Source organism: Mirounga angustirostris, unplaced genomic scaffold (assembly GCF_029215605.1).
Source record: "Mirounga angustirostris isolate CCGP_5_RB_7025 unplaced genomic scaffold, mMirAng1.0.hap1 SCAF_8, whole genome shotgun sequence".
Classification (NCBI taxonomy): domain Eukaryota; kingdom Metazoa; phylum Chordata; class Mammalia; order Carnivora; family Phocidae; genus Mirounga; species Mirounga angustirostris.
Window position 1 is genome coordinate 92,073,646 of NW_026991716.1, and position 27,556 is coordinate 92,101,201.

At 45.7% G+C, this 27,556-nt stretch overlaps 2 protein-coding genes across 7 annotated transcripts in view; one reads left to right on the forward strand and one right to left on the reverse strand.

Moving 5' to 3' along the window:
- Positions 1 to 11,472, forward strand: part of CRYBG1 (crystallin beta-gamma domain containing 1) — a 48,533-nt gene extending 37,061 nt beyond the window's left edge. The window contains exons 15-20 of the mRNA XM_045865255.3: positions 484 to 613; positions 3,479 to 3,618; positions 5,161 to 5,284; positions 5,699 to 5,857; positions 7,409 to 7,571; positions 9,954 to 11,472. Of these exons, the coding sequence (XP_045721211.1) occupies positions 484 to 613; positions 3,479 to 3,618; positions 5,161 to 5,284; positions 5,699 to 5,857; positions 7,409 to 7,571; positions 9,954 to 10,042 (805 nt within the window). The 3' untranslated portion in view covers positions 10,043 to 11,472. The remainder of the gene's footprint in view (positions 1 to 483; positions 614 to 3,478; positions 3,619 to 5,160; positions 5,285 to 5,698; positions 5,858 to 7,408; positions 7,572 to 9,953) is intronic.
- The window catches only part of RTN4IP1 (reticulon 4 interacting protein 1), a 51,232-nt gene continuing 29,371 nt past the window's right edge, over positions 5,696 to 27,556 (reverse strand). Inside the window, exons 7-11 of one of the 6 annotated variants that reach the window (XR_010413717.1) lie at positions 24,660 to 24,843; positions 20,982 to 21,030; positions 12,745 to 12,849; positions 11,926 to 12,357; positions 5,696 to 7,530 (exon numbers count right to left, since the gene is read on the reverse strand). Coding sequence is in view for 2 of the 6 variants with exons in the window: in XM_045865256.3 (XP_045721212.1) it covers positions 12,782 to 12,889; positions 20,938 to 21,030; positions 24,660 to 24,843 (385 nt within the window). In the remaining 4 variants the exon portion in view is untranslated. Of the gene's footprint in view, positions 7,531 to 11,925; positions 12,358 to 12,744; positions 12,890 to 20,937; positions 21,031 to 24,659; positions 24,844 to 27,556 lie in introns of all 6 variants that reach the window. The other 5 variants (XR_008505364.2, XR_008505365.2, XR_008505366.2 and 2 more) reach the window with 5 other exon arrangements.

Here is a 27,556-nt window from a genome sequence, read left to right on the forward strand (position 1 = left end):
TAATAATGCTGAGGCCCACAGGGGCTCCATGACTTGTCTAAGTCACTGTGGTATTTTGACTCATGGCCCAGTACGGAGGTGCTGGAAATGAGGATGAAGGAGAGAAATTCGGGGAGGAAATCCATAGATCCGGGTGGCTGTCTAGCTGTGACGGCTGAAGGATTATTCAGACAGGGCTCAGGGGCTGGAGAATGGTGGCACCCATGAGGGGAGCAAGGAATACTAGAAGGGGCACAGGGAAAACATGAATACTTTCATGGAGAAAAAAAAATGGTTTCCCAAATGCAAAACTAACAGCTGACTTCCTATGAATATTAATTTGCAACAAGATGGAAAGCAGTAAATAGGTCTAGGTATTTTTGAAGAAAGAACAGATAGCCATACAGATTGTGCTTTATAGCAGGCTACCTCTCAAAATCAGACTTCTTGGGTAGGAATATTCAAATTACATATCGTACATGCATGTGGTTTTTCCTATTGTAGCTGGGTTGCCTATGATGGAGAAAATTTCTCTGGTAATCAGTACGTGTTGGAAGAAGGCCACTATCCTTGTCTCTCTGCAATGGGATGCCTGCCTGGAGCAACTTTCAAGTCTCTTCGTTTTATAGATGTTGTAAGTATGTCAGTGTGAATACAGGGTGATGGAGATGTGGGGCTCACGTAGCTGACGGAGACCAGCAGGTCGGCTTCCTCAGGACTTAAGGTCAGAGGCAGAGAAAGCAGTTGCCATAGAACTTTCCATCCTGTAACTTTTTGGTCTCTTTTAAGATCTTTTTATTTATTTTTTATTATTATTATTATTTTTTAAGATTTTATTTATTTGAGGGAGAGTGAGAGAAGGAGAGGGAAAAGCAGACTCCCCGCTGAGCAGAGAGCGCAACTCAGGGCTCGATCCAGGACCCCGGGATCATGACCTGAGCCCAAGGCAGACGCTTAGCCGACTGAGCCGCCCAGGCGGCCCTCTTTTTAGATCTGGTTTGGTTTGCTGCTTTTCTCAGACTCCAGGTGTAGAGTGTTGAGTCAGCTGTGGTACAGCAGTCAGCAGGGGTTAGTTCGAGGCACCTTTCGGGTCATGTTTTTTTCCATCGCATACCTGATCCCTAGTTCTATTCCTCTCTCCTTTACAGGCACCCATTCTAATGTGTTTGGGATACAGCTTGGATATTATGTTTTTTTAAAAATCTACATATTAGGCGCCTGGGTGGCTCAGATGGTTAAGCGTCTGCCTTCGGCTCGGGTCATGATCCCAGGGTCCTGGGATCGAGTCCCGCGTCAGGCTCCCTGCTCAGTGCAGAGCCTACTTCTCCCTCTCCCTCTGCCATTCCCTCTGCTTGTGCTCTTCTATCTCTCTGTCAAATAAATAAATAAAATCTTAAAAAAAAAATCTACATATTGGCTTTTAGTTTACATACGGTATGATGCCATAGTTCTCATCATCATAAACAACCCAATACTTACATTAAAAAAATTTTAAGAGCTGTCCATTATGCTGAACGTACATCCAGTTTATTGATTCTAATTGGTGCAAGTATTCATCACCATATTTTACTTAATCCTCTCACACACACACACACACACACACACACATATCCCTATTGACTTGTGTGAGAGTCTCCTGGGGGTGTGTATTTACAAAGAGTGGATTTGCTGGATTTCACATGCATGAATATGCAGTTTCTCTAAGTATGGCCAAATTCCACTACTTGAGATCTTGGCTAGCAGAGCATGTGGGCTCCTGTTTTCTACATCATTGCCATTACTGGGTATTCTCTCACTTTTGTCAGTTTGAAGAAACTGGGCAGAAAGTATTATCTCGTTGTGATATGTTTTACTATTAGTGAGACCGGGCTTTCATACACTAATTAGTCATTTGGGTTTTCTGTTCAGTGAACTGCCTGTTTTACAGCCTTTACCAGGCTCTTGTTTAGTTTTCTGTATCTTTTGTTGTTGTTACTGAGTTGCAGAAAGTCCTCGTGGTTTTTCAATCTAGCACTCTGTTGTTTTAGAGACTTGCAATCACGTCTTCTCCTGGTTTATCACAGTGTCTTGCTAGTTCAGATGATAGTGTCCCTTTCCGAACAGAAACCTTCAATTTTGATGTAGCCAAAGTGATATTCAGTAAAACAAAACATCAAGATAATGTTCAGATGTTCAAGTCTGGGTGTGTCTGTAGTTTTTTTTGTAGCTGATCTCGCCTACAAAGCTTTAAACGTATGTCGTTGGTGACTTGCGTTTTAAAAGTAGGGAGAACATACATGAGGTGGCTTATCTCCTCCCTGCCTGCCTGTTCAAATAACGGAAATGTTGACCTTTCTTGAGATGTGAAAATAGTAGCAGAGAAACATGGGATGTTGCGTAAGATTCATTAGCTTATAAACAATAAAATATCTAAAACTTTAATATTTAACCTGCCTAGAATTCTAAAAGCTACCTCCAAATGTATATTTAAAAAACAACAACAAAACAAACCCACCTCAGTGGTCAGGTTTTCAGACGCCTTCCTTCAACTAGCACTTGGCATACGTGCTCAGGCCACTTCTGATACTCATGTCGTTTCCTTCTGTGTTTTATATAACCTCATTCCTGCACCATACAAACCACCTCTATGGCCTCATCTGCTCTGTTTACTGCTCCACAGAAATCTTTGTACACGTCAGGGCACATCCACATAAATGAGGCCGTAAGTGTCCACACCCTAACCACAAAACTTTAAGCAGGGAGGGGATTTTTGATGTATTATTTATGATCTTAGGATTATTATCATTAGAGCGTAGACTGGGGTCAGGAGGGTCTGTAATTTGAAAAACAAGCACGAGCTGCCAGCTTTTTATTTTCTCAAAATCGGTGGACCTCTGTGCTCTGGTCCTCTTTCAAATGAATGAGGGCTCGAAAGTGGGGCTTGCACCTTGGTTTTTTTTCTTTTTCTCTCTCCTAACAATTATTCCTACAGGAAAGCTTGGGAGCACGAGTACACAGAATCTGTTGTCTTACTGACAATTAAAACAAAAAAGACATTTGAAAAATGCTTACAAGGGGAAGGTTCCTTGATTAGGTAATTACCACTGTCCCACTAGACCCCAGACCGCCACCATCCTTAGACCCTTACCATTTATTTATGTACATGGCTCTCTAGCCCCTCCTTATCCCCAATAAAAAAATGGAAAAATTGAAAATAAATTACAAGTGTTGATGATTCAAATACCCCTTCCTTTGTGCCTAGGATATGTGTCTCCCCCCGCCCCCCGCTTTAAAACACCATTATATTTCCCTACCTTTCTATGCAGTAGAAAACCTTCCTGCCCCTCTGTCCTTCCTCTCTTTAGCTTTGGAGTACAGGAACACCCAGACCTCCAGGGAAAGGGACTTTAGGACAGGCTAAGCCTGGTCAGATCTTGTGATTTGTCCTTAACAAGATATTTCTGTATGAGTCTGAATTATTATCAAAGCTGAGTAACAGAACACTATTTTTGTTCAACAGGAATTTTCTGAACCAACAATTATTCTTTTTGAAAGAGAAGACTTCAAAGGAAAAAAGATTGAACTTAATGCAGAAGTAGTTAATCTCCGATCCCTAGGATTCAACACACAGATACGCTCTGTTCAGGTGATTGGTGGCATGTAAGTGAGTTACCTACTTTTTATTCAGTAAAATATTTGATTTTTAAAATTAGGTTTAATCATATTTCTTTCTTGCCTATGCTACCTTAAGCAAACTGAAATATAACCTCTTATCCCCTTATTTCCTGTGAGGATTAATAATCATGCACCTTCATAGCATAGTTTTCCCACTGGGAAAAGTCATGTGTGAGGTAGTTTTCATCTCTTCATCCAGATTTTTAATTCACTTAAGGAGAGGACTTTGTCTTTAGCTCCTCTCAAGTTCCTAGGGGAATCCTTTGCAAACCAGTGCTCAGTAAATATATTCAGCACTTTTTTAGCAAGTAAGAAAGGGAGCTGATTTTTCTTATCCCTTTGAAAGGCCAAGTCCTTGGGCTTCGGAGTAAGGGTCAGGATTTTCCTTTACCTAAGAATGATTAGCAGATGCTATGCACGATGATTAAAAGTCAATGTGGAAAGATTTTTCTCAACTTTGAATAATTTTGAAATTAAGATATAAAAATGAATAAGGACTACCCATGTAATAAGTATTTTTAAGAAATTATTTTTCTTTCCCTCCTAAAAACAACAGGCATAATCTATCTATATGCATCAGATATTGGAGGGGCCTACAGTTATTAACAAAACTATTATGGATTACTATGGTGGTAGAATTATGGGTGATTCCCCCCCAGAAGGTTTTAATATTTTGTTTTTATGATAAAATGGCTAAGATGATAACATTTTAGAGTTCTGGGATTAAAAGCAGAGAACATTCTTCATTGATGTCATACATCAGCCAGAGAGGAAGGTTGCTGGGTTTCCTGCAAAGTATGGAAAAAAACATACTTTTTCAGGTGTGGGTAACAGCATCTTCGGGCAGAGAAACCAGAGTATCTTCAGCAGTTTTCTGGATTGAGGAAGATTACACTTGTTTTAAATAAACATTTATTGAGTTATTTTTATTTGACCCTTATATAATACATAGCATGGGTCACACACTAAGAACTTCACAAATAGTAACTATTTAAATAAAAGATTATTACAACTGGGGGTGTCTGGGTGGCTCAGTCGGTTAAGTGTCTGCCTTCAACTCAGGTCATGATCCCAGGGTCCTGGGATCGAGCCCCGCATCAGGCTCCCTGCTTCTCCCTCTCCCTATGCCCGCACCCCCTTTTGAGTGCTCGCTCTCTCTCAAATAAATAAAATCTTTTAAAAAAAATTACAACTGAAAATATTTTATGAAAGCCTCACAGGAAGTACGGGGCAGCCTTGTGGAAAGGACCGTATTTCATGGCCTTATTAAGAGGGAAAAACTTACCTGTTTCTATTCAGGAATGGATCTTTTCGGCATAAATACTCATGTACCAAGAATTTCCTACTTGTCAAGAAATGGGTGCTTTAAGTGTTTTAGATAATAAGGTAGTTTCCTTTTCTCCCCCCAAGTATGTTTAAGGTATAAAACTTGGTGTAAAAATGGGAAGCACTGTAAAAATAAATATAACGGCAGCCGACTGTCAAATGGATACTGCCACTTACTGTGGTTTTCTACTTTTTCCCCAGATGGGTCACTTATGAATATGGCAATTACAGGGGCCAGCAGTTCCTCCTGTCCCCAGCGGAAGTCCCGAACTGGTATGAGTTCAGTGGCTGTCGACAAATAGGTTCTCTACGACCTTTTGTTCAGGTATTTGTTTTCCCTCTCCAGGTTTTCAGTACTCTTCTCTGAAGTCTTTTTTTTTTTTTTTTTTTGTAAATGAACTCAGCTTTTTAGTTTCAGTTTTAAGTATGAAATTGGTCTCTCCCCACCCCCTGAATTTTTGGATTTGGGCTCTGTTTCTGGTGCTGAGGGGTCGTGATGGCTTTCGGAAATGCTACCACACCAACATCCAGCCTGTGGGCTCTCCCCAGGCTCCCCGCCCCAGGCACTTGGAAATTTTGACAAACTCTCCTCCTTGGGAAAATCCTAAAGCCTCTGAGGGATATAGCAATGATCCCTATTCCAGCCTCACCTCTGATTCTGCCCCTGCTGTCGATGCTTATTCTGTGCTCCTAACAGTACTCCCTATATATGACTACTGCCGGCATCTTTGTCTTCCAGAAACGAATTTATTTCAGACTTCGAAACAAAGCAACGGGGTTATTCATGTCCACCAATGGAAACTTAGAGGATCTGAAGCTTCTTAGAATACAGGTCATGGAAGATGTCGGTGCTGATGATCAGATTTGGATTTATCAAGAAGGATGCATCAAATGCAGGGTGAGCTTTTAGGATTAGATAAGGGTTTGTAATAGCCTCTTTCTTCAAGTAGATGGTATTTCACACTTCCTGGAGCACTTTGAGAACTAAATTAGAAGGTTTTCCATGAAAATATTTATTTGCTGATAGAACCAACCAATCTAGGAACTTAAAACGGGAGGTAAACCTAGCACTGATCCAGGATGGAATATTTACATCCATACCTGATTATGTAGTAATAGAAGGAAGTGTCTGTGTTATTTTCCCCCTTTTCCTTAATCTACTTATTATGATTTATTTCAAGAAGCCCCAGCACTGTAAATGCAAATCATTCTTGTTTTATTTTGGAGGACCCTGCAGACTAGGGCAAAGACATATGACCCTGTGTACAACACAGTCCACTGCCTAATTGTCATACCTTGTAAAATGGAAAATGGTCTGTCTCCCTGTTGCATCCCTCCTGCCATATAAGACATGGTAAAGCTGAATGTACTATAAGACTTCATTAGAGAGGCTCACGCTTCTGTTGTAGATAGTCTTTTTAACTCCTTCTTGGGCTTGACTGTTTGCTCCCGATTTTTTTCTTAAACCTTGGTGCCCATGAGTCAGCAGAAGGCATACAGCCCTGCGGAAGGGAGCACAACCTGTTAATTGGGTCTGTTGTGCTTGAGGGAGAATCATCCTTTCAGTAAGCGGAAGTACTGTTTAGACAGGCGTAGAAGAAATAGCATGAGAAGCAGAAGGGGCTGGACTGTAGAAGCATAAAAAAAGCCAACTTCTGTCTTTGAATTAAACACTTCAAGAAAACAGTGCCTTTCAGCAATTACTTATAATTACTTCTAATAAACACTTTAGTGATGTTAACTGTGAATTCAGTAGGTCAATGAGAAACAGTGTCCCAGATTATCACTCTTTTTATCTATTATACACTTTTCATAAGCATTTTCTGTAGCAGGATGTGTTAACATCACGTGAACATATGTATATAGAGAGGGTAGATTCACTTCAGAAAAGGCCCCTTAAAATCTTTGCATTAATTCACACTCCACTGCATTTGTATTTTATCCTCTTTTTATAGTTGCCTTTTTGGAACTTTCTAGACAGTTCTCATGAAGGAAAGACAAGTGAGTAGGTGGAATTTCAAGTTTTAAAATAATAAAATGCCCTTTAAGCTATTTCAGTGTTACAACAGCCTTTCAAATTAAAGATGCAGTCACATTCCAGAAGGGTCAGGCTGAGCAGAGATGGTTAGGTCAGGGGAGATACAGCAATAGACTCCCGCCTCTGATCATGGTCATTTCTGAAAGGGAGAACTAATGTTCTAAGGTTCCCCTGACTCACGAAGGGCAGAAATCTTACAATGGACAAGAATGGAGAACTTTCCAGCACTCGTGTCACCTGAAATGAAGGTATAAGTATTTGTTGCTTGATCCCAGTTCCTCTGGCTAAAGCCTCCTCTGGGGTAAATGAAGTGGACAACGAAGACAACTTTAAAAGTCAATTCGTGCCAAGAACTGGTCATGATCCTTGAACATGTCTCCGTCTCTCAGCTGCCTTCTTTCCCATAAGCAGATAGCAGAAGACTGCTGCCTGACGATCGTGGGGAGCCTCGTGACCTCTGGCTCTAAACTGGGCCTCGCCCTCGACCAGAATGTCGACAGTCAGTTCTGGAGCATGAAGCCGGACGGCAGGATCTACAGCAAGTTGAAACCGAATTTAGTTTTAGATGTCAAAGGTAAGAATCATTTATTTTCTCTGTTGTGTCTGTACTTAACTAAAAATGTATTTTTCACTTGTGAAAATGTGCATACTCTTAATAGTAAGCGATCCCTTGCTCTGGACCAGCCACTGCGAACACTCTCCATGCATTCTAGCTCACGGGCTCTTCCCAGCGACCCTAGGAGCCCCAGGTTCCCCCTCCTCCCCGGTCCCATTTTATAGCCACAAGAGTAAGGCTCAGAGGGGTTGATCAGAGTCCTAGACCCGTAAGTGCTCAGATGGAATCTGGACCTAGGCTGACTTCAAACCATTTGTTTTATTATAATAGACTAAAAATCACAAAAGGCCCTGATCTCAGTGAGTATAGCTGAGGATTCTCATGCATATGCATGTATCACCTTATTGAACTAGAGCTCCTTGGTCTTATAAGACAGAGTTTCAAAAGCAAAGAAATGCGACTAGATTGGAAACATTGTTTTTTAAAAAACATGGATTCATGTTTCTTATGTGATCAGTTTTCTGTGTCAAGGTTAAGAGGTTCCTATAATTCTTATGAGCTAGTCATACCGGGTACCAAAGTGGGGAGGGAAATACTACCTTGGCTTCAGAGAGTTTACAAGGTAGACGCTCCAAGCATACAGGACTATTTCCCACTTGCTACACTGGAACTTGACAAGGAGTAAGGACACCTGGCTTTGAGTCTTGATTGACAAGAACCGTGGGACTCTAGAAGCTTCCTCCGTAGGGCTTTGCTTTAAAGCTCCAAGGTCCCTTCCTAAAATGCATTCTAAATACTTCCAATGCTTCCTGAGTAAGGATAGGGTTCTATAGGTTTATGAACTCTCAGTATAGACTAGGTAGGGGGAACTGCACTAGTCACTGGCCTTGTTAAACTGAATTTCACTTTCTCAGAATGTGGGAGAGTGATGCCACCTCGTGGACATGAGGGAGTAGGTGCAAGGGAAATACAAGTCCCTCTCGGTTACACTTAATAGGAGACTCGGATCTTCCTCAGCTACAGCTGTTGAACCTGCTGACCTTGCCCCAAGATCTATCAGACCAAGGGGCTTTCTTGTAACTTACCTCCTGGTGTCTGGGGAGGGAGGCGTTTTTCGGTAGAGGTCCTGTATTATTTCAGACCCCGTACATTATGACAGCAATGGAAGCAGATTCCTCCTCGCTTTAAAAACATCAAAAGTTTGGGATGATCTCCATTCTCCCCAGAGGCAGAAGAATGAAATCAGATGATTTCTCAAGGACTTTCTAGTCTTCATGATTCTAATTAAGATTATGGTATCTTAACATTCTTTTTGCATATATTACATCATAATCCTAAAGAGTGAAGCAAGACAACACTGTGATCCTAATACACCCCCAAATCTCAATGGAGTAGAGTGTGTGTCTCAGTGGAGACAGTGGGATTTGCTGGTGGTGGTGAACTTTTTTCCCCATGACACACAGGCTCAGGGCACCTTGCTCTGGTATTCTATCCTACACCTAGATGTGCAGAGGCTCTAGATCATCAGTGATGATAAACTGATTTCTTATAAATGCTTAAAAACATAAGAACATTTAATTCTTCTTGGCTTGAGGATGCAGTAGGATTTCAATACCTGTCACACTGCCTCACATCTAGAGGAACAGATTTTTATTTCGATGGAGTCCCTATGATATAACCTTGGTGCAGAGGCTTATGCTAAGAAAGGATAAGGTATTTGAAACCGTTACTTATTACACACTGAAAAAAAAAAAATCAGGTAACACTTTGATGCTTCTCCATCAAAAGAAGAGGCCATGTTTTTTAGCACCCACATATCTAAATATCTAGTAGGCACCCTTGGAAAATATTCTTACATTCTAGTGAAAGGGAGTTTAAATTATGCTAATTTTAAAAGTACAGTTAAACTCAGGATCAAGTGCTATGAATTTTTATATACCAAGTGCGTTCCCAGGAGTGGGCATGCTGCTCAGTCCACGTATCTGGGTGTCTTTCAAACCTCCCCTTTGCCCTAATACAGCCATTTGTCATTGTTCATGCAAAACCTGTTCCAGATGCCAACGCTTCCACTACTTTCAAGGCCTGGTATAGCAAATCCACAATCACTGAATATATTTCACCAGCACTCTGTTCCTTTTCCCTTCTCTAGATTCTTCCACCTCCCCACCCCTCACCTCCTCATTTCAGACACCTAAAGAGTGAGTGCTTCCTAGCTTTTAAGTCTTGAGTAGGAAAAGGAGCCCTGGGAGGTAGGACATCCTGTGTGGAGTTGTTGGTGCCCACAGGATGGGATTTGAACACAACCGAGAGCTGATTCATCCTCTCAGCCCAGGCCTTTCTTCTCTGCTTTGTCTGCTACAGGCACATTTCCTTTTATTATTTTCCTTTTCTTTCTTTCAGGGGGAACACAGTATGACCAAAATCACATCATCCTCAACACTGTCAGCAAAGAGAAGTTAACACAAGTGTGGGAAGCCATGGTCCTGTAAACCTGAAGAGTGCAAGAGGAATGCTCCTGGAGGTCTTCCAGCTGCTTAAAAACAAAAACGGACAGAGCCCCAAGGAAAGGGGACCTGCTTCTTCTGCAGGAGCTCTAGGTCCTCCCCTGAATGACCCTGCCATGACCAGGACTATGGTCTCCTCTTTTCAAAAGACTGTAATAGTTTTAAACCAACCATTTGTCCTTCTTTCATTTCCTGCCTTTCATTTCCTTTTGGTAGCTGCTTACCAGGTTGCCTCATTAGCAGCTTTTGGGTGTTTAAAAAAAAAAAAGTTGTATCAAGACTGGACATTTTAAATTATTTCCAAAGAGAGTGACAGGAGAGAATAGGAACAGACTTCGAGTAGACTTTGTGGGCCTACCAATGCCTTACACTTTACAGGGACGGACAAAAGCTCAAGTGTTAGCATCTGAGAAGAAATATATCAGGCCAATAATTTTGGTTCTTCGGTTTTCTGGGATCATTAATTATGCTCTATAGTAAAGTGGTGAAAGGTTTATCGAATCATTTTAAGGAACCAAATAAAATACTATTTTGTTAGTACTGAACATTAGTAAGTGTACGGGATTTCACGTCATGTCCGCTAACACGAGCAGGATCTGGATGATTTTAACCCACTTGCGGGCTGCCCTGAAATGTCACGAACGAGTGTCGCTTAACGCTTTTGTTGCGGATGCCAGACCTAGTTTATCAGTCCATCCTCCCTCCTCTACAATTCGTTCTGAAGCAATGGCCTATGAGCCTTTGCTAAGCTCAGGCCTGTCGCCTCAGGCGCTGCCCTCCTAGCCAGCCGCACTGGCGCGAGGCCTGCGCGGGCCGCCTCTGGTCTCCGCACCACGGCCCCCGTGGCCACACGGCCTCGGGCGGCAGCCATGACACTTGGGGCAGGCAGTGGGGGCTGACCGGCAGTTCTCCAGAGCGTGAAGGAAAGGAGGCCTGGAGCGATGCTTGTTCAAATCGTAGGACTCAGGAAGCCCTAAAATGCAGCGTTTCCGTGAAAAAGGTTAAGAGTTTAACTGCTGACAACATACTGGCCCACACGGTGCTACCCTTCAACCAGGGCCTTCTGCTAGAACTTCTCTGCATATGCTCGTCCTCATTTCATTATCCTTGCCAAGAGTGGTGCTGTCATCCCAGGAAGAACAAATCTTGTTTCCTTTTTATCTGTTGCAGGGTGTTTCCAATGCTAAAACGTGCTCTCCTCTCTCGAGTCTTGGGTCGGCAGTTGTGGTCAGGAGCTTAGCTTCAGTTTTAAAGTAACGTTTGCACGTGTCCGACAGCTGCCAACAGGTCTGTCTGGTTCCGAGATGTGTGGCTGGGACTTGAGGCCTTTGTGCGGATCACTAGTGGGCGGGGGTCAGACCTCCTGCAATCGCCGGTGTTGAATCTCTCTCCTGAATAAACTTGTTTCTGGTTAACTGCACGGGTGAGAGCTGAGCGCGTCCCTGCCGTGGCCGTCACAGACGTCACAGCGAGGCTGACGGATGAGGAAGAGGCAGGTTTCAGGGCTTTCCAGACTCAGTGGTGAAAGGGCCCCGCTCCACTTTCCAAGCGGGTGAGGGTAAGTGAGGTCCTCCCTCAAGAGCTCTGCCCCCTCACTGGACCACGTGGGAGCCCGCCAGGAAAAGCGCGGAGACCGTTCAGACGGAAGTCAGAGTGGCTGGGACTGACGAGAGTACCGTTTGCGCTCTTCTGAATATCTGTACTGGTGAGACCAGCAATTCCAGAGAAGCCCTCATCTAACACGTTACCAACCGAGTGTCTGACAGGAATGAGCCGAGTAGCACGTTCCTGAACAAGTCTACGTCCAAAGCTAAAAGCCAGTAGCTGAGGTGAGGTAATGAGGAAAACACCAGGAAAGAAACACTTACCTTGAGTGAAGGTCACAGACAAATTCAAAAGCTGCAGGGGGCTTATTGGTGAGATAACTAAGTGCAGGCATTTAAGGTCAGACACTGGAGAAGAGTTGCCATTTCCATGGAAAAGTCCTCAGAGAAGCATGCTTCGATTGCTGAAAGAGGCCTAGCCTTTATGCAACATGTAAAGTTAGAAACTTTAGCGTCCCCTTTCATTTTCTTGAGAGTCAACAACCAAATCAGCAGCCAGATTTTGTATGTGACCCTAAGGAGAGGTTGAGAACTGAGGGTGGTTAGGACCACAGCAGGGCAGAGGAAACCGTGCCCAGCTGGAATCATCCAGGAGCACTGTTTTCAAGAAGGAGGTAGCTTGAAGGAAGCTCTTCACGCTGCCATCCAGCCACATGCCACAAGTTTTAGCAGCTCACAGGAATAGAGTCTGAGCTACTGGAACAGAAGAGGACACAATGGGAAAATCTGGCGTGAACAAACAGCCTGAAGAAAGCTCTACAGTCTTCCCTGTGCAATTTCTAGAGCAGGCCAAGCGTGGCCATTTGCATGGCCTGTCTTACTTGTGTGTCCCCTCGGCTTGGCCCAGAGGACCTCTCGGCAAACAGGAACACAGGGATGTCGCGCAGGGTACCAGACAGCACTGTGGGCGGGGTGACATGCAGATGCGGCGGGGAGGGGGGCCCTATAAAATGAATCTGTGCTCAGTTCAGAAGACAAATTACTGGCAAAAAGGTGTCTGTTTTTCCACACTTGGATCATGGAATTTATCATCTAATCTGGAAAGCAACGGTTACAAAAACGTCCGGGCCGAGAGGCACTCACCAAATAAGACAGCCAACAATCACCACACAGTGTTTATTTAAACGACATTAATCACGGTCTTTCCTCTCGCATGTCCTCTTTCTACCTTCAGGAAGGCTTCTGGAACTTGAGAAAAAGGAAACGTTTTTTCAATAACTGGCTGAATCTGTAAGACACGAGAAGAAATTGACCGGTGAGGAGGAAAGATGCAGGTTTTCAAGGCGGATCCGTTCCCTCCAGGCCAGCCTCGGGGTTCTGTCGTGTGCACGGAGGGGAGGCGCTGACCGCCACCCCACACCTCTGCCCCCCTCACTGCACGCCGGTGAGGTGGCCCAACCGCCCGGCCGCGGCTCAAGTCTGTCTTCTGTGCTGGTCACGTCACTCTCCTGCGCACGGCCCTCCCACAGCTCCCAGGCCAGGCATTCCAAGGCCGCCACCATCCCAACCTCGGCCCTCATGCCGACGCTGCGCTTGACCGCAGTGGCCTACTTACCACTGCCTGAACGTGCTGCGTGTGCCGCTCTGCCAACCACCACCCTTCCAGGCCAGGTCTCACACGACCCTGCCTGAGCTCTCTCGGGCCCGCTAGGGACCTGGCTGGCCCTCTGCACAGACGGCCTGCTCCGGCGGCACACACGTCCCAGCCACCCTGTCGCGTTCGGTAAACACCAAAGGGTGCATCCCGAGGTTTTGCTGGTTGGACCTCTGTGCGCCTCCCCCCGTAGGCAGTGGACAGACTAAGGACAGATTCTTTTTTAGAGTTTGAGTACCTGTGGTCCAGGCCGCCTCTTCTGGACTCCCCCCTCCCCCCAACACTCAGCACAACCTGAGCACAGGACGGGGAACTTAACAGAGGTCACTTGGGTGAAAACAAGTAAGATAACTGGGAAGCAAGAGTCTTACGTGGGCTCTCTGGGTTTCAGGACAACTGTCCCAGGGTGAAGCTGTCCTGGGAGGGTTTGCTAACCAGCCAAGCAGCTGGTTAGAATTTAACAAGACAGCCACCTCGGCCCGCTCACAGACGCTGGAATGCTGTGGTTCTTGTTCCTGCATCCTCAGTGCTGCCTTCTGAACGCAGGTCCCAGTTAGCAGCACCCTCTCCCCCGATGCAAAAATCCCACTGAACTCCTCCTTTTCAAAACTACAAGTGAACATCTAACTGTCCCCTGGGTATTTCAGCGGCCTGCCTCCCGCAGCTCCACGGACAGGGAGAAGTTGTCAGAAGGCCTAAGCCCATGCCTACATTTCACGACCCTTCTCATTTCACAAGAGACAGACGTGTTCTTGCGGGGTTCGGAGGCCCCCCGATGTACCCTCCTCTTGTGTGAATTTCACAGCCCCATCACCAGAAGAGCGTCTCTGACTCCAAAAGTTCCCTTCTCCAGAGAGTTCAAAATTCTCTACCCACAAATCCCGGTAAGCTCCGGGGAAAAGTAACAGCCAGCACGCACTGTCCCGTGTGCCAGGCCCTCTCCTGAGTGCTCGATATAGTTCACCTCATTTCATCCCTGGGAGCGAGGTACTATTACTACTTCCATTTACAGAAAAGGAAATCAAGACCCCGAGTTAAAGAAGTCACCCGATTTCACACAATGGCTCAGCGGTAAGGCAGGACCCAGTCTGGTACCAGAGTGTGCTCCCCCCCTCCCCCCGAGCCTGTCAGGCTGCTCTCTACATCCAATCCCAAGATCTAAAGAGGAGGAAAGGGGGCGAAGGCTTGTAATGATTTCTCGCATTGTGCATCTCTGCTGGCCTGCCCTGTGCTGAGACCATAGCAGCTGAGGACCCAGTCTCCAGGCCCTGTGTCCAGGCCCCCAAGACAGCAGGTGAGGCCCCCACTCCCATCTGCACCTGCAGATGACATCACTGATTAGTAACCACGGTCCTCCCCCCACAGTCCCCAGCAAGCTAAGCCTGTCCTCGGAATCTTCTTCCACACTGCAGCCACTAGGAACAGATCTGAGCTGACTTGTCAAATGAAACCTATCTGCCTTCTCTGGTAAATAAAAATGGAATGCACTAAAGTTGTTTCCTGCATGTCCCACAGGAAACTTCCTGAACCCATCACTCTCTTGAAAGCCCCTGGGGCATTGTGTTTTGGATGCTAATTACCTAAAAAGGAATCACCTGAATGCATGCTTCAAAAAATGCAGAGTCCCCGGTCTCTGCTTAGAAGCACCAAATCAGAATCTCTAGGGGCTGGGGTGGAGTGGAGACCATGCATGTTCAGGAAGCCTTCCAGGTGGGTTTACTGCACACTCGCGGGGGAATCACTGCAGCCCTTGCCTTAATCTTAGGGTCCCTGACTTGTGGCAGACACATATTTGTTCATCCCACAAGGACTGACCAGCTGTCTGCCTTCTAAGTGCTGGGCACTGATCCCAGAGCAGATACACACCACAGGCCCCGGGGGAGGGGGCGGGTGGTAAACCAAGGAAAGAAAGGAGTCAATCACATCTACTTCTCACTGAGCTCTAACACGGGTAACGAAAGCACCCCAGCCCCGGTGGTACCAGAGGGTCAGGGAGGGGGAGCAGGGAAGCCACGGGCTCGGCTCGAAAATGAGCTGCCCAGGCTCGCCCAGCTCTGTCCACGCTAGAACTCTGACCGGAGCCACGGATCCCGAGCTGATGACACAGCCGGCCTGCGGTGACCGCACACTTTAATCTGGCTGGTCAGGCCTATTGTGGCGGATAACCCCAGAGGGCTGACTGGGCCAGAATGAGTCATTCAGCTCTTCCCAGAAGGGACAATGAAAAAAAAGGCTTTCGATTAACAAGCAGGCAGATGCCGCTGCTGGCTGAATAGGTGGCAGCAGATGGAGATTAACTGGATAATGAAGCCGAGCCTCACACGGGGCCTAGAATGCCTGTTTGTTACGGACCAAGAGAGCAGAGTAGAAATCCGGCGAGGGGAAAGAAAGGCTGCTCACAGTGAGGTGGGCACATTTATGTGATGACACCGCTCGAGTCCGGCGGCCACAGGGAGCCCCGGTATAAAGCGGGCGGGCTCCGCACGGCACCGCACTCGTTCCCGTCTGGGACCCAATTCAGGCTCTCCTGGCGGCGCCTTACCTGCATAGACAAAGGCTGTGTAACGCCAGGCCCCAGGACTTGGCGCCTGCTGCCCGACATCCCTTTCGTGAGGACGCGGGGACCATGGGCACGACTTCCCTGGGCGGCCGCGGGGCGAGCCTCCTCGCCTGAGGGAAGAGAAGCCCTCTGCGGGAGAGCTGACGGAGGGAGGACACCATCGGTGCAGGCAGAACAGTAGGCAGAGAGGTTTTCCCTCAAGGCCCACGTGCCCAGCAAGAAGGACACAACGGCAGAGCTTCACAGGGCCCGCCACACCTGCGCGAGCTGCCCAAGCGCCAGTGGCCAAGCGCTCGGTGCTCCGTGCAGGGTGAGAGCTTCTAGCAGAACAGCCGGAGCTCGGGCCGGGACTCCCGACTGCACTGCTGCGTGGCCGGGGGTGCAGTCTGGGACGGAAGCGTGGGTCACGGTCTGTCCCCCTCTTCCCTAGACCCTCCACCTCCGCCTCCACTGGGCACAGAAACTGCAGCTCCCAGAGGGTGAGGTGTGTGAAGGGAGATGAACAGATGACAAGACGCAAGGGAGACCTAAGGGCTCCTGGCAGAAGGCCAAGTCCACACACGTGTGCCGGGCACCAGGGACCCAGGGCCGGGGCGGCAGGGACGCAGCCTCGGCACTACCTCTGGGACGGGGGCAGTATTCCCAGGCACAAGGGGGCTTCGACCGAGGAGCTAGGAAGAAGACAAGGGGAAGAAGTGGGCTTTGCTTGGATTTGCTATTTCTGGAACTTTCTGGCCCCAGAAAATTCAAAGCTGGAAGAGGTGGTAAGAAGGGGTGGGGGAAAGGTAATGGAGGCTATACCCCAAGGGAGGAAATGCGCCCATTCTGGAAGGCATCCAGGACTTGTCCCTAAGCCCCCCTGAAAAAGGCACTCCTTCCAGCCAGAGGTGAGAGGAGAAACTCGGCCTACTTTTCCCCACAGACCCAAGCAGCTGGCAAGATAGGCTCCTCTCGGAGCCCTAGGCCTTCCATCCCTGATCATTACATCCTTGCTGTGGAGGAAAAAAAGCCAGTTGCAAAGAAGGAGCTCAAAGTTTTAAAATGTAATTCATTGCTAAACGCAGGCCCCAGATCTCAAGAAGGGCCTGGGAAAACTGCCTGCCTCAGAACTCACTCGTTTCTCCAAAGCTGCAGAGTCCGGTAGGTATGGTGACCTCTAGCTGTGTGTGGCCGTTTCCATTAACCAAAGGTAAACAAAATGGAAAATTCAATCCCTCGGTTGGACTAGCCACATTTCAAGTGTTCAATTGCCATATGTAGCCACTGGCTACCATACTGGACATTGTAGACAGAGAACACTTCAAGTACTGCACAAAGTTCTAGTGGACATCACTGCATAGACAGTAACTCAGCGTGGCCAACCCATCTTTCCCCCTACTAGGCAAAGTTCATGGGCCCTCAGTAAATGTTTTAAATTAAATTCAAAAAAGTTACGTAGGAACTATTCTGATGCTGGCTAAAATACAGAAAGAAACTGAGGTCATCTCTATCATCGCTCAATCAAGAAGCTTGGCTGGTCACCTAGGATCTTAACACAGATCTGTGAATGTTAAGAACATGACATCAAAGGACTTTCATAATTACATAAAGAATATATGTGTACAGATAAACATACTTGAAAAGAGGAAAGGGTAGAAGGAAAAATCTCCCTCCCATACTTGAACCCCAGCCACCTAGTCCTCCTCTAGGACAACCAATATTTCAAGTTTTTCTCATCTTTTGAGATACTTTATGCATTGTGGGAGGCAGAAGACTGGCTCCCAGAGATGTCCACACTCTAATCCCCCAAACCTGTGAATATGGTAACTTACAGGCCAAAAAGGGCTTCACAGACGTGATTAACTTCAGGATCTTGAGATGGGCAGGATTATCCGGATGAGCCCAGTGTAATCACAAGGGTCATTAGAAGAGGGAGGCGGGACAGTTAGTTGGCGAGAGACAGGATGATGGCAGCTGAAGGCAAAGCGATTCAAGACTGAACCAAGAAATACAGGTGGTCTCGAGAAGCTGGGGAGGGCCAGGGAACAGCCCGGCCCCAAAAGCAGCACAGGCCTGCTGAGCCGTTTCAGACTTCTGGCCTCCAGAAGCAGAAGACACTGAGTTTGTGTGGTCTCAAGCCCCATTTATGGCCCATTTGTGACAGAACCAATAGGAAATGAACACATGCATATGCAAGCAAATACACACATGTATTTTCCCTCAAAGCATAGTCATTCTTATCAGTAGCGGACTATAGTCTAAAAAGTCTGCCTTCCCACCTCCTCTCAGGCCTGAGAGACACTGAAAAATATAGGAAGATTTTGGAGATAGACTTCAAATCCCACCTATCTAAATGTTTAGATGGCTATTTAATCAAGCAGGAAACAATGAAGGTTGTATGTATTACTGCCTCAATCTTAAAGATAGAAATGGTGGTTGAAGGAACTATCCTAGAGGTCAAGAGCCTTGAGCCCTTGATCATGTCACTTAATGTCATGGGGCCTCTGTCTCTCCAAGGAGGCAGAAAGGCAGGATGGGAGTGCGGGGAGGTGAGTAAACTAGACATGTGCTATGTTTTCCGGCTTCTAATCTCTGAGTATGCTAACCCAAAAGTTTGCTATATAGTATGAAAATAAGAAATTTTTATTGTGCTTAGGGAAAAAAAAAAGCAAAAATAACTGTAGGCATAAGGCAGTTTCGGTAGCAGGCCGCTACACTCAGTGTGGTAATTACACATCATCCTTTTCTATCACCCTACTGATACACAGAACAGCTCCGGAATTCCCCAGAAACTGGTGACAGTGGTTGCGTCTGACAAGGACAAGCTCGGTGACTGAGGGCCAGGAGTCAAAGGAAGATTTCAGGAAATAACTTCTCCTACCTTTTGAACCTTGTAAATATTTTATGAATTCAAAAAGTATTTCAGAAGAGTAGGTTCTTTTGGTTCATGGTTTCACACTTTCCAGAAATAACTACAGCTCCTCTATCAGATACCTGTTAGATTCACCAAGCACTCAGCCAAAGCTTAGAAGAATCTCAGTGTCCTCGTCCAACTTAATAATCTCTACCAGCCACACACCAGAGAAGCAGATGTGCTCTGTTACCTGCTATAACTTCCCAGCGTGGACAGGCCCCCTCCCGCACCCACAAGGAGGCAGGACGAACATCAAGACAGCTGGCCTTATCACAGCACCCAATGTCACACAGCAACTTCCACAATCCCAGAGTCCTTCACTGTCAGAAAGGACTCCCGGGCCCAAATAACCCTGGTTAGGCCAAAAGAATATTTCCTCACTCACCCTCGTCTGAGGACACCTCAAGGGCATCTTTATTTCTACCTTGTCCTCCTTTAGCCATTCTACCAGTTATCTGCCAAATTTAATAGTTACATATACACAAGTCTCTTCTCTTCTCTGTTGCATAAATAGTAATTTCCAGGCAGAGAAAGAGAGAGTCACAATATTTTGAATACAAAAGAGCAATGGTAAGCACGTGGACAGCCTGGAGCCATACTGGGATCAGCACAACTGTACAGGATGCTTCTGGAGGATGGGCAGCTCTCCAATCACATGAAAGAGCACATAAAACTACCGGCCACGTTATTTAACAATAGTTCGCTTCCTTCTTCCTGGAAATAAAATAAGCATCCTGCGGGAGGTGAGAAGAACCCTGTAAAGAGGCACTTAGGGACAGTCACACTAAGGCGGAGACTGTCTACCCAGTGCTCACTAAGACTTGGAAGTCGAAGAAAAGGCACGCAAACATGAAGCCACAAAATTTGGGCAACGGTAGCAGGCCATTTTCTAGCATGTATTTCCATGGCTGTAACAGAATAAAAAAAAAAAACTAAAACGCACAAAAAGCAGCCAGTAGGTCCTGAAGACATTCCTTCCCAAAATCAGTGGAAATACGAAATGGGCCGGCAAGGGGCAGGTGCCAGCACGAGAAAGCCCATCTCAAGGGGCTCTTTCCAAGTGGCCCAGCATGGATCATGCAGGGGCAAAGCTGGCCCTACTCCATCCCCTTTCCCTGCCCACCGTAAAATGACACTGATGAGACAACTTAAGCTAAAGTCCCAGATCAGCCTCCAGCACTAAGGATGCAGCTGAATGATGGAAAGGGAAAAGCACAGGACTGGAAGTCAGGAAGCATGCATCCTGGTCCCACTAATGCAAACTTCAACATGTCCCTTTCTCTCTCTGAGCCTGTTTTCTCCTCTATAAAATGAAAATCATTTTATCTATGACCTCATGCAATCCTCTAGGGCATATAAGGGTCTCTACCCTATAATTTCATATAGTCTCTTAAATAAAATCATAAATATCAGCAACAGAATAGGAATCTTCCTTCCAGGTTATTCTTCCAGAGACAGAATGTCAGGGCTGTTAAGACCATGTAAAAACCATAATAAAGAGTGGTCTGAAAGGCCTTTGACACCCAAAAAGGGATGCTCCAACTACAAGCAACAGTCCTTTCACCATAGAGTCCTTGCAGGATGGACCTGAGCCATCAGAAACATCGACCAGTTGTCCCCACCAACGTCCCACCCACTAACCCTCTCAAACATACCATTATCTGCCCTCCAAGTGTGTTATACTAGCTGGGGAACAGGAGACCTGGGGACTGGAGTCCTGGCCCGGTCCTGTTAAGAGTTGAGAATCCACAGTATTTGTTCACCGGGCTAATCTGGCAATCTGCTTCCCTCCAGAGCAGCCTTGGACTCTAGATGCTCCAGAGCAGTTCTACTGTAAATTCACAAGTGTGTCCCGACCTCGGTGCAGAGATTACCTTTGCGGTGCTTTCTTTTCAGGATCATTACAAAATATTAGCAGCCTAGCTGTAAATGCCAGCTCTGCTAGCCGTCTCAGTGTGTTCGAGAAAATCACATAACCTCTCTGGGCCTGCCCTTTGCCTATAGACTAAGAGGGCTGAACCAGATGGTGTCGGCTCTTTTTCAGATGTAGCAGTCTAGATCTAGGACTCCCATGGAGACAGAACCAAACTACAGCACCTGAACTTGGCCGTGGAAAGCAGCATGGGTACTGACCACACCTGCCCCCAGAGAGCTCCCACTGACTAGGCTTGGTGGGTGGGTGGCCAAGATTCCTGGGGATGCTCCAGCAATCCAAGGGGCTGCACGTACCTTTCCCTCTTCCACCAGTTTCGCAATGTCATCTAGATACACACCACTGGCTATGAAAAAGGCCCAGCGATAATGGACTCCTTGCCAGAAATGCTAAAAAGAAGAAAAGAAAACACATCAAATATAGGAAAGGATAAAATCTCACTGAATACAAATTGAGGGGAAAGTATTTTCTGGACGATTAAGATAGACAAACCGATTTCCTATCCATTATGAATCAATGAGCTGTATGCCCAACACCTCAGCACAGTGACCGACAGAGAGCGGATGCTCCATAAATGTTTAATAAATGAATGAATGAACAAAGATATATCCACGTGAACTCAGGCTTTTTTACCAAATTGTGAATGACAAGCAAGTAAGTACAGGAAAGCTGTCCTTAAAATGATAGGCTAGTCTTACACATTCAATTTCTTCCCTAGGAGAATTAGAGGCTGAGCCCTCTAGGCTTTCTCTCCTAGGGTTTAAATGAAGCTCAGAGGCACCAGAGAAGAGTTTTTAAACCTAATTCAAGAATGCTTAGGGGGCAGTAAGGCACCAAAATATGATCTTAGACAAGAAATCCAATTACAGATTTTTTTTTTTTTCTTTCTGGAATAGAGTCGCTTTAAGGGCAAAACAAAGTGTAAAGTTCCTTATGCATCATGGTTGGGTCTTCCCCCTACAGTTATAACAAGTCCCAAGCCATCAAATCTATTATGGGACCATACGTCCCTAGATAAAAATAAGCAAAAATCTTCTACCCAGAGGGTTCATGACCACTTTACTGCCATACCCACTTCCAATTGCTAGTCTTTCTGTCAAAGGTAGGGTAGGCCACTGTCAAAAGAACAACTTAACTGACATTCTCTATGATACCTACCTCAATGACCTGCCCAGCTAAACTTCATCAGATGGGAGTTATCCAGAGGTAGTATGGGATTAGCCAATACCACGCGGCCTCCCTCCCTGCACCTTCCTGTCTCACAATCCCTCAGCATGCTTGTCAAGGGCATAAAGTGGTCAAGTGCAATGGAATTCCCCTGTTACTCTAGCTCAGGCACTTAATAGCTGTGTAATTTAGGTCAAGCCACATCTTTCAGCCATTTTCCTGGCCTAAAGAATGGTGATACCACTACCTTGCTGACAGGCTTATTGGAAGGATTAAATGAGAAAGAATGCAAAGTGCCTGATAACACAGAAAATATCATCCGCATAAATATTTATATTTATTATTCAACAGATACTTATCTAGTGCTGAAGGCAAACTTAAATACTGAGGAAAGGTTGGGGCAATACCAAACGGGAGTTTCAGACGAAACCACGCCGCTGTCTGGGCAGAGCTTTGCAATGGTGGTATGAGGAATGGCTTACTGGTTTGGACGAGTGACCCTGTAATTTCTTATCTAACCTGGAACAATTCTGGGAGTTAGAGGAGTCATCATTAATAATTATGCTGGGACCACAGGTGCAAACAGAACCCATCTCACCCTAGAATAGGTGTGAGGAGGTTGAGGGCCCTCAGCCCACAGGGTAGCAACGCAGAGCCTGGGCTGGTGTAAGTCTCCAGGTAATTTGCTCTTGGCCCAGAACAGCCTCACCATCTCTTCAAACACGAACAATTTTCTATGGGTGTCACAGCAAGAAAGAGGTTGGGGAGCACTGCTCTGGGCAAATGACGTTAAAAAACAAAAGGAAAAAAAAAAGTACCATCTGAAGGCACTGAGGTGTCCCAGGCTGCCGGCAGGCCCGTTTAATTACAATCACAAAAGACCTGTCCAGTGTACTTCTCCCTAAGGCCCGGCCTCAGACAATTAAAACATTCTGGTAACTGTTTAGGGTTTTAAAGAAAAGAACAGCAATGGTCAAAAATGCCATGTCTGTAATTCTTTACAGCATGCTGCCCTGTAAAGTGAAACTTTTTGGTCGGCAACAAATTAAGGGGCCTTAATTTGCTCTAAGGGGCCTGTGTATTTTTTCCAGGCCATTACAGGACAAAGTAAACCAAAGCAGGCAGGAGTCTGGAGCATTACAATGAGGCTTTAACTGTGCACATTCTCAGAAAGACATCAGAAACTACTTAAAAGGTTTTCACATGAGATTACCACTATCCTCTTTCAAGTAGGAGGAAAGAGAAGATGCCTGTTTTACTCTCAGAGGACAACTCAGAAGGTTAACTTGTAAGAGGTCTCACTGAAGTACAAACTGTGAAATCGTAAAGAAAAGTTAAATTTATATTTTGAAGCACTTGGAAAGCCTGGGTTTTCTGAAAAGAGAAAGAAGAGACAAAGGACAGCTAAGATTCCTTTCTCCACACCGAAGTGCCCTGTGGACACCGTTTCCGGTTGCCGCCTGAATCAGATGAAAATGAAGAACCTCGAGTACAGGACCTGGTTTGTTCACCTCTACTAACATACACACTTCCTAAGAATGGAGCAGTGGTCTCCACTGTCACGGCCTTCTAAGTATGTAGTTAGTTCATGGAATTCAAGAGACCGAAGTCCTAAATTTCACCCTCAAAAAGGTCCCAAAGAGAATTTCTAGAAGAAGCAGCAGCTAATCACTGAGCCGTTCATTCCATATGTACGGGTCAGTGTTGGTCAGGTTGGCATAATGACTCACAACCTTTTCACCCACCGAGGAAACTTTTACTGTCTTTTGCCTGAATCTGAAATATTTTGTCTAATTAAAAAAATAGACTTTATCTCCTTTTTTTTGGCCTATCACTTATACCATTTCAACATTAATACAGATTTCAAGCCAGTGATCTGAGTTACCAAGAGTGGATAACATGAAATGATCTAAGCCTGTCCCCACCGTGAGGACAACAGGCTCTGGTGTTAGGCAGGTAGAGAGCGCACGCTCAGGCTCTGCCGTCAGCCCCGCGACTAAGGCTGTTGTGTGCTCGTCCTCAAGGCCCACCACACGCTGCCTTTGTTCGGCTGAGTGATGTAGCTCCCTACGGCTCTGGTAACAGTGGCCCCAGGTAGCAGAGTCAGGCAGACTAATCGAGTCTCAGAAACACCCAGAATGCCATCAACAGCTAGAGTATCTGACTCACATGGGATGCGCAGTGTTAGGACAAGTTGATATAATTCTAGAAAAAGCATGATGGTTCTGTTTGCCTCTGTGGTCTTACTAAAGTAAGAACACAATTCCCTTCAGGTTTTCGAAATTCAAAAAAACGCCCATGGACCTCTACAGGTCTGAAGGCCCTGGTCTAGAAATCACTGGCATATCCCAATGCGGCTACCATGAAAACAACCAGTTCTATCCTGTCTTAATAAAGTTTCCGCCCTCACATACAAGAGCCTGTATGTGTTAAGGCTGGTGAAACAGAGAGAAGACCATCAGGTATAGGCAAGAAGGAAGATGGAATCAAGAAAGGTAATTGCTAATAAGAAAGCTGAACATTTAATAAGTTTTATGTACTAGGCATTGTAACCAAATTCTTTACGTGGATTATCTCATTTAATCCTTACAACACGCAGTAAGGAAGATACCCTATTAGTTTCATCTTAGAGGTCAAGACATTGGGGCTTAGTGACATTAAGTAACTTGCGAGTTACAGGGCTATTAAGTGGAGACCAGAATTTGAATCTGGTCCGTGTGTGAGGGCAGAGTCCTTCCTGCAGCCACTGTGCCATGCTGCCTCCAAGACAAAAGAGACTGGCTAGGCGGGAACCCAATTCCAGAAGCAGGAGGCACCTGCTTTCTCTCACCCACCAACACTTCCTCCCTACCTTCAATGCCTTAGAACCCACGGTGACTCCTGTCTGCAGCATGCCGTCTGCGATGCCCAGTCGGTCTATGTTCAGGAGAAAAGGGGTCACCAAAGTCACATATGTGGCTCCTGACCATTTCTTGAGAAAATTTAGAGCCCATGTTTCAGTGGATCCACCAACATTATCAAGAATGAAATCAAACCTGGAGAGGAAAAAAAAAGTCAAAACATCCTTGTCCGTCTTTACATAAGGTTCCAATCCCCCTTCCTTCCCATCGACAGTCAGCGATCGGGTTTATTTCAACGACCGCTCACTAACCACGCGGCACCGTGCCATCCAGCAGAGGGGTGCTTGCTTTGACCAAGGGGAACAGGGCACTCCCACTCACCCACTCTGGCTTTTCTCCAAATTAGGTCAAATGTGACTCATTTTTTTGGTCATAAAATCGTTATCATTTTTCCAATACTTTAAGAATGACTGACACAAGTGGTTCTCAACCGAGGGCAATTTTGGTCCCCAGGGGACATATTAGGCAATGTCTAGAGACATTTTTAGTTGTCACAATTGGGGGAGGTGTTGGGAAGGAACTGCTGGCACCTGGAGGCCAGGGATGATGTTTATACACAGAATGCACAGAACAGCCCCTCACAACAAAAAATTATCCAGTCCAAAATGTCCATATCGTTCAGAAACCAAGCTTGCCAAGGTTGAGACACCCTGACCTCAGCTTTATGGAAAACTGCAAAGCTATCTATCCAATACAAGTCAAAGTATTCTTTAGTGCACTTGAATACTTGAAAGAAAAGTATAAAAGCTTTTCACCCATACAATGATTTGCTTTTATTCCCTCCATAACCAGAACTGCTTATAGAAGCATCCTCTTCATCTGGAATTTACTCCTACTTTTTGGCTTCACACACAGCATCAGGACAATGTATAGAGAAATCAACAATCTGCTCTCAGTCTTCAATTCTGCTCTAACATGCCCTCAAAACCCAGTCCTATGAACTGAGGAACTAAGACACACAACTCCTTAAATCCAATCTAAACCTGCTGTAATCACTGCATTCCACTTACAGGGGATAAAACCCAAGAACGCTTTTAAATATTTTTTTAAAATTTAAATTATTTTATTTTTTTTTTTAAAGATTTTATTTATTCATTTGAGACACAGAGATACAGAGAGAGAGAGAGAGAGCATGAGCAGTGGGAGAGGCAGAGGGAGAGGAAGCAGACTCCCCGCTGAGTCAGGAGCCCGATGTGGGACTCGATCCCAGGACCCTGGGATCATGACCTGAGCAGAAGGCAGACGCTTAACCATCTGAGCCACCCAGGCGCCCCTTAAATATTTTTGTAAACAAATATCTATTTAGAAAATGCATGCTTAGGGAGCCTGGGGCTCAGTCGGTTGGCTCAGGTCATGATCCCAGGGTCCTGGGATGGAGCCCTGAGTTGGGCTCTCTGCTCAGCGGAAAGCCTGCGCCTCCCTCTGCCCCTCCCCCCACCCCCTGCTTGTGCGCATGTGCTCTCTCTCAAATGGAAAGGAAAGGAAAAAGGAAAAAGGAGAGTGGGGGCGGGGAGGGAGGAGAGGGGAGAGGAAAGGAAGAAAGAAAGAAAATGCGTGCTTATCAGTTAAGCAAGTTAATAAATGAATTCTGTTTTGGTAAATCCTTTTTCCCTTCTAAATTCATCAAACATCAAAACTTCTAAAATCAGTTTTGGCCAAATTTGTGGATCTTGAGCCTGCATTTCATGGAACCAAACTACAGAAGGACAAATAAAAACTGAAGGAAAGGAGAATGACCTTACTGGATGACTACTCTTCTCATTAGAAAAGAACAGAAAATTATTTTTATCAGTTTAAGTTTCTATTTCATTCCCAAGTTTTGAATAAACAAACATGATGATACTTAATTGAAATAAAACTTAGAGGCGGCCTGGTATTCTGGAACAGGCACTGCCTGAAAGAGAAGACAGGCTGTAGACTCAGCTCTTCCACTAATGCTTAAGTGGCATGACCTTGAGCATGCAAAAACTCCTGAGTCCTCTGCCCCTTCCTTTCTCAACGATAACATGACCAAGTTGGACCGAAGGATTTCAAAGCCCTTTCCTGCTGTAATATTCTAAGATTCAAATCGAAAAAGCTGCTACTGGAAAGGAGAAGTAAATGTATTCTTGGTGGATTCAGAGGCCAAACTCCAGGCAAAGGTTACAAAGATCAACTGTAACTGAAGTGGTCAAAAATAAATAAATAAAAGTAACAGCCTGGCATCTGCAGGCTGGAGAGATTACCCTACCAGAAAAGAGTGAGCAAAAGCAGCAAGACCATGGACCACGGCAAGAGAGGCAGAGGGGCAAACTGTAGCATACTTCTGGGGGCCAGCCTGAGTAGGTTTCAGCTTTCCATCAGTCAGGGTCTCTGTTCTCTGGTGACAAATTCCAGACACGCATAAAACTTAAGGTAGATAGAGAGGAATAGGGTTGGCCTCGGCCTCAGTCTCATGCTGCTATTCCTAGAAGCAGCAGAAGACAGGAGATGAACTGAAACTCCACTATCTAGAAGCCAGCTGTCACAGGCCCAGAAAGATGGAGTCCTGATGCACAGGCAGGAAGTAGCTGACGACATTTCTGCAAGGGACAATGGGATTCCTCAATCCCTTCGGGTTCCTGCCACGGGGGTTTTATATTTGCTGTTATCTCGACCTGAATAAGTGCTCTTCTCCTAGATTCCCTCAATCATGCATCAAACAAATTTTTATCGAGCACCTACCATATGTTACTACACTGTTCCGGGTGGAGGGATACAGCAGGGAACCAAAAGAAAAAAAAAAAAATCCCATTCTCCTGGCGTGCTCTGTAAACCTTTTGCTTCAGTGCCCCAGAGGCCTTCTTAAACCATCCCCCCTTTTTAAAGA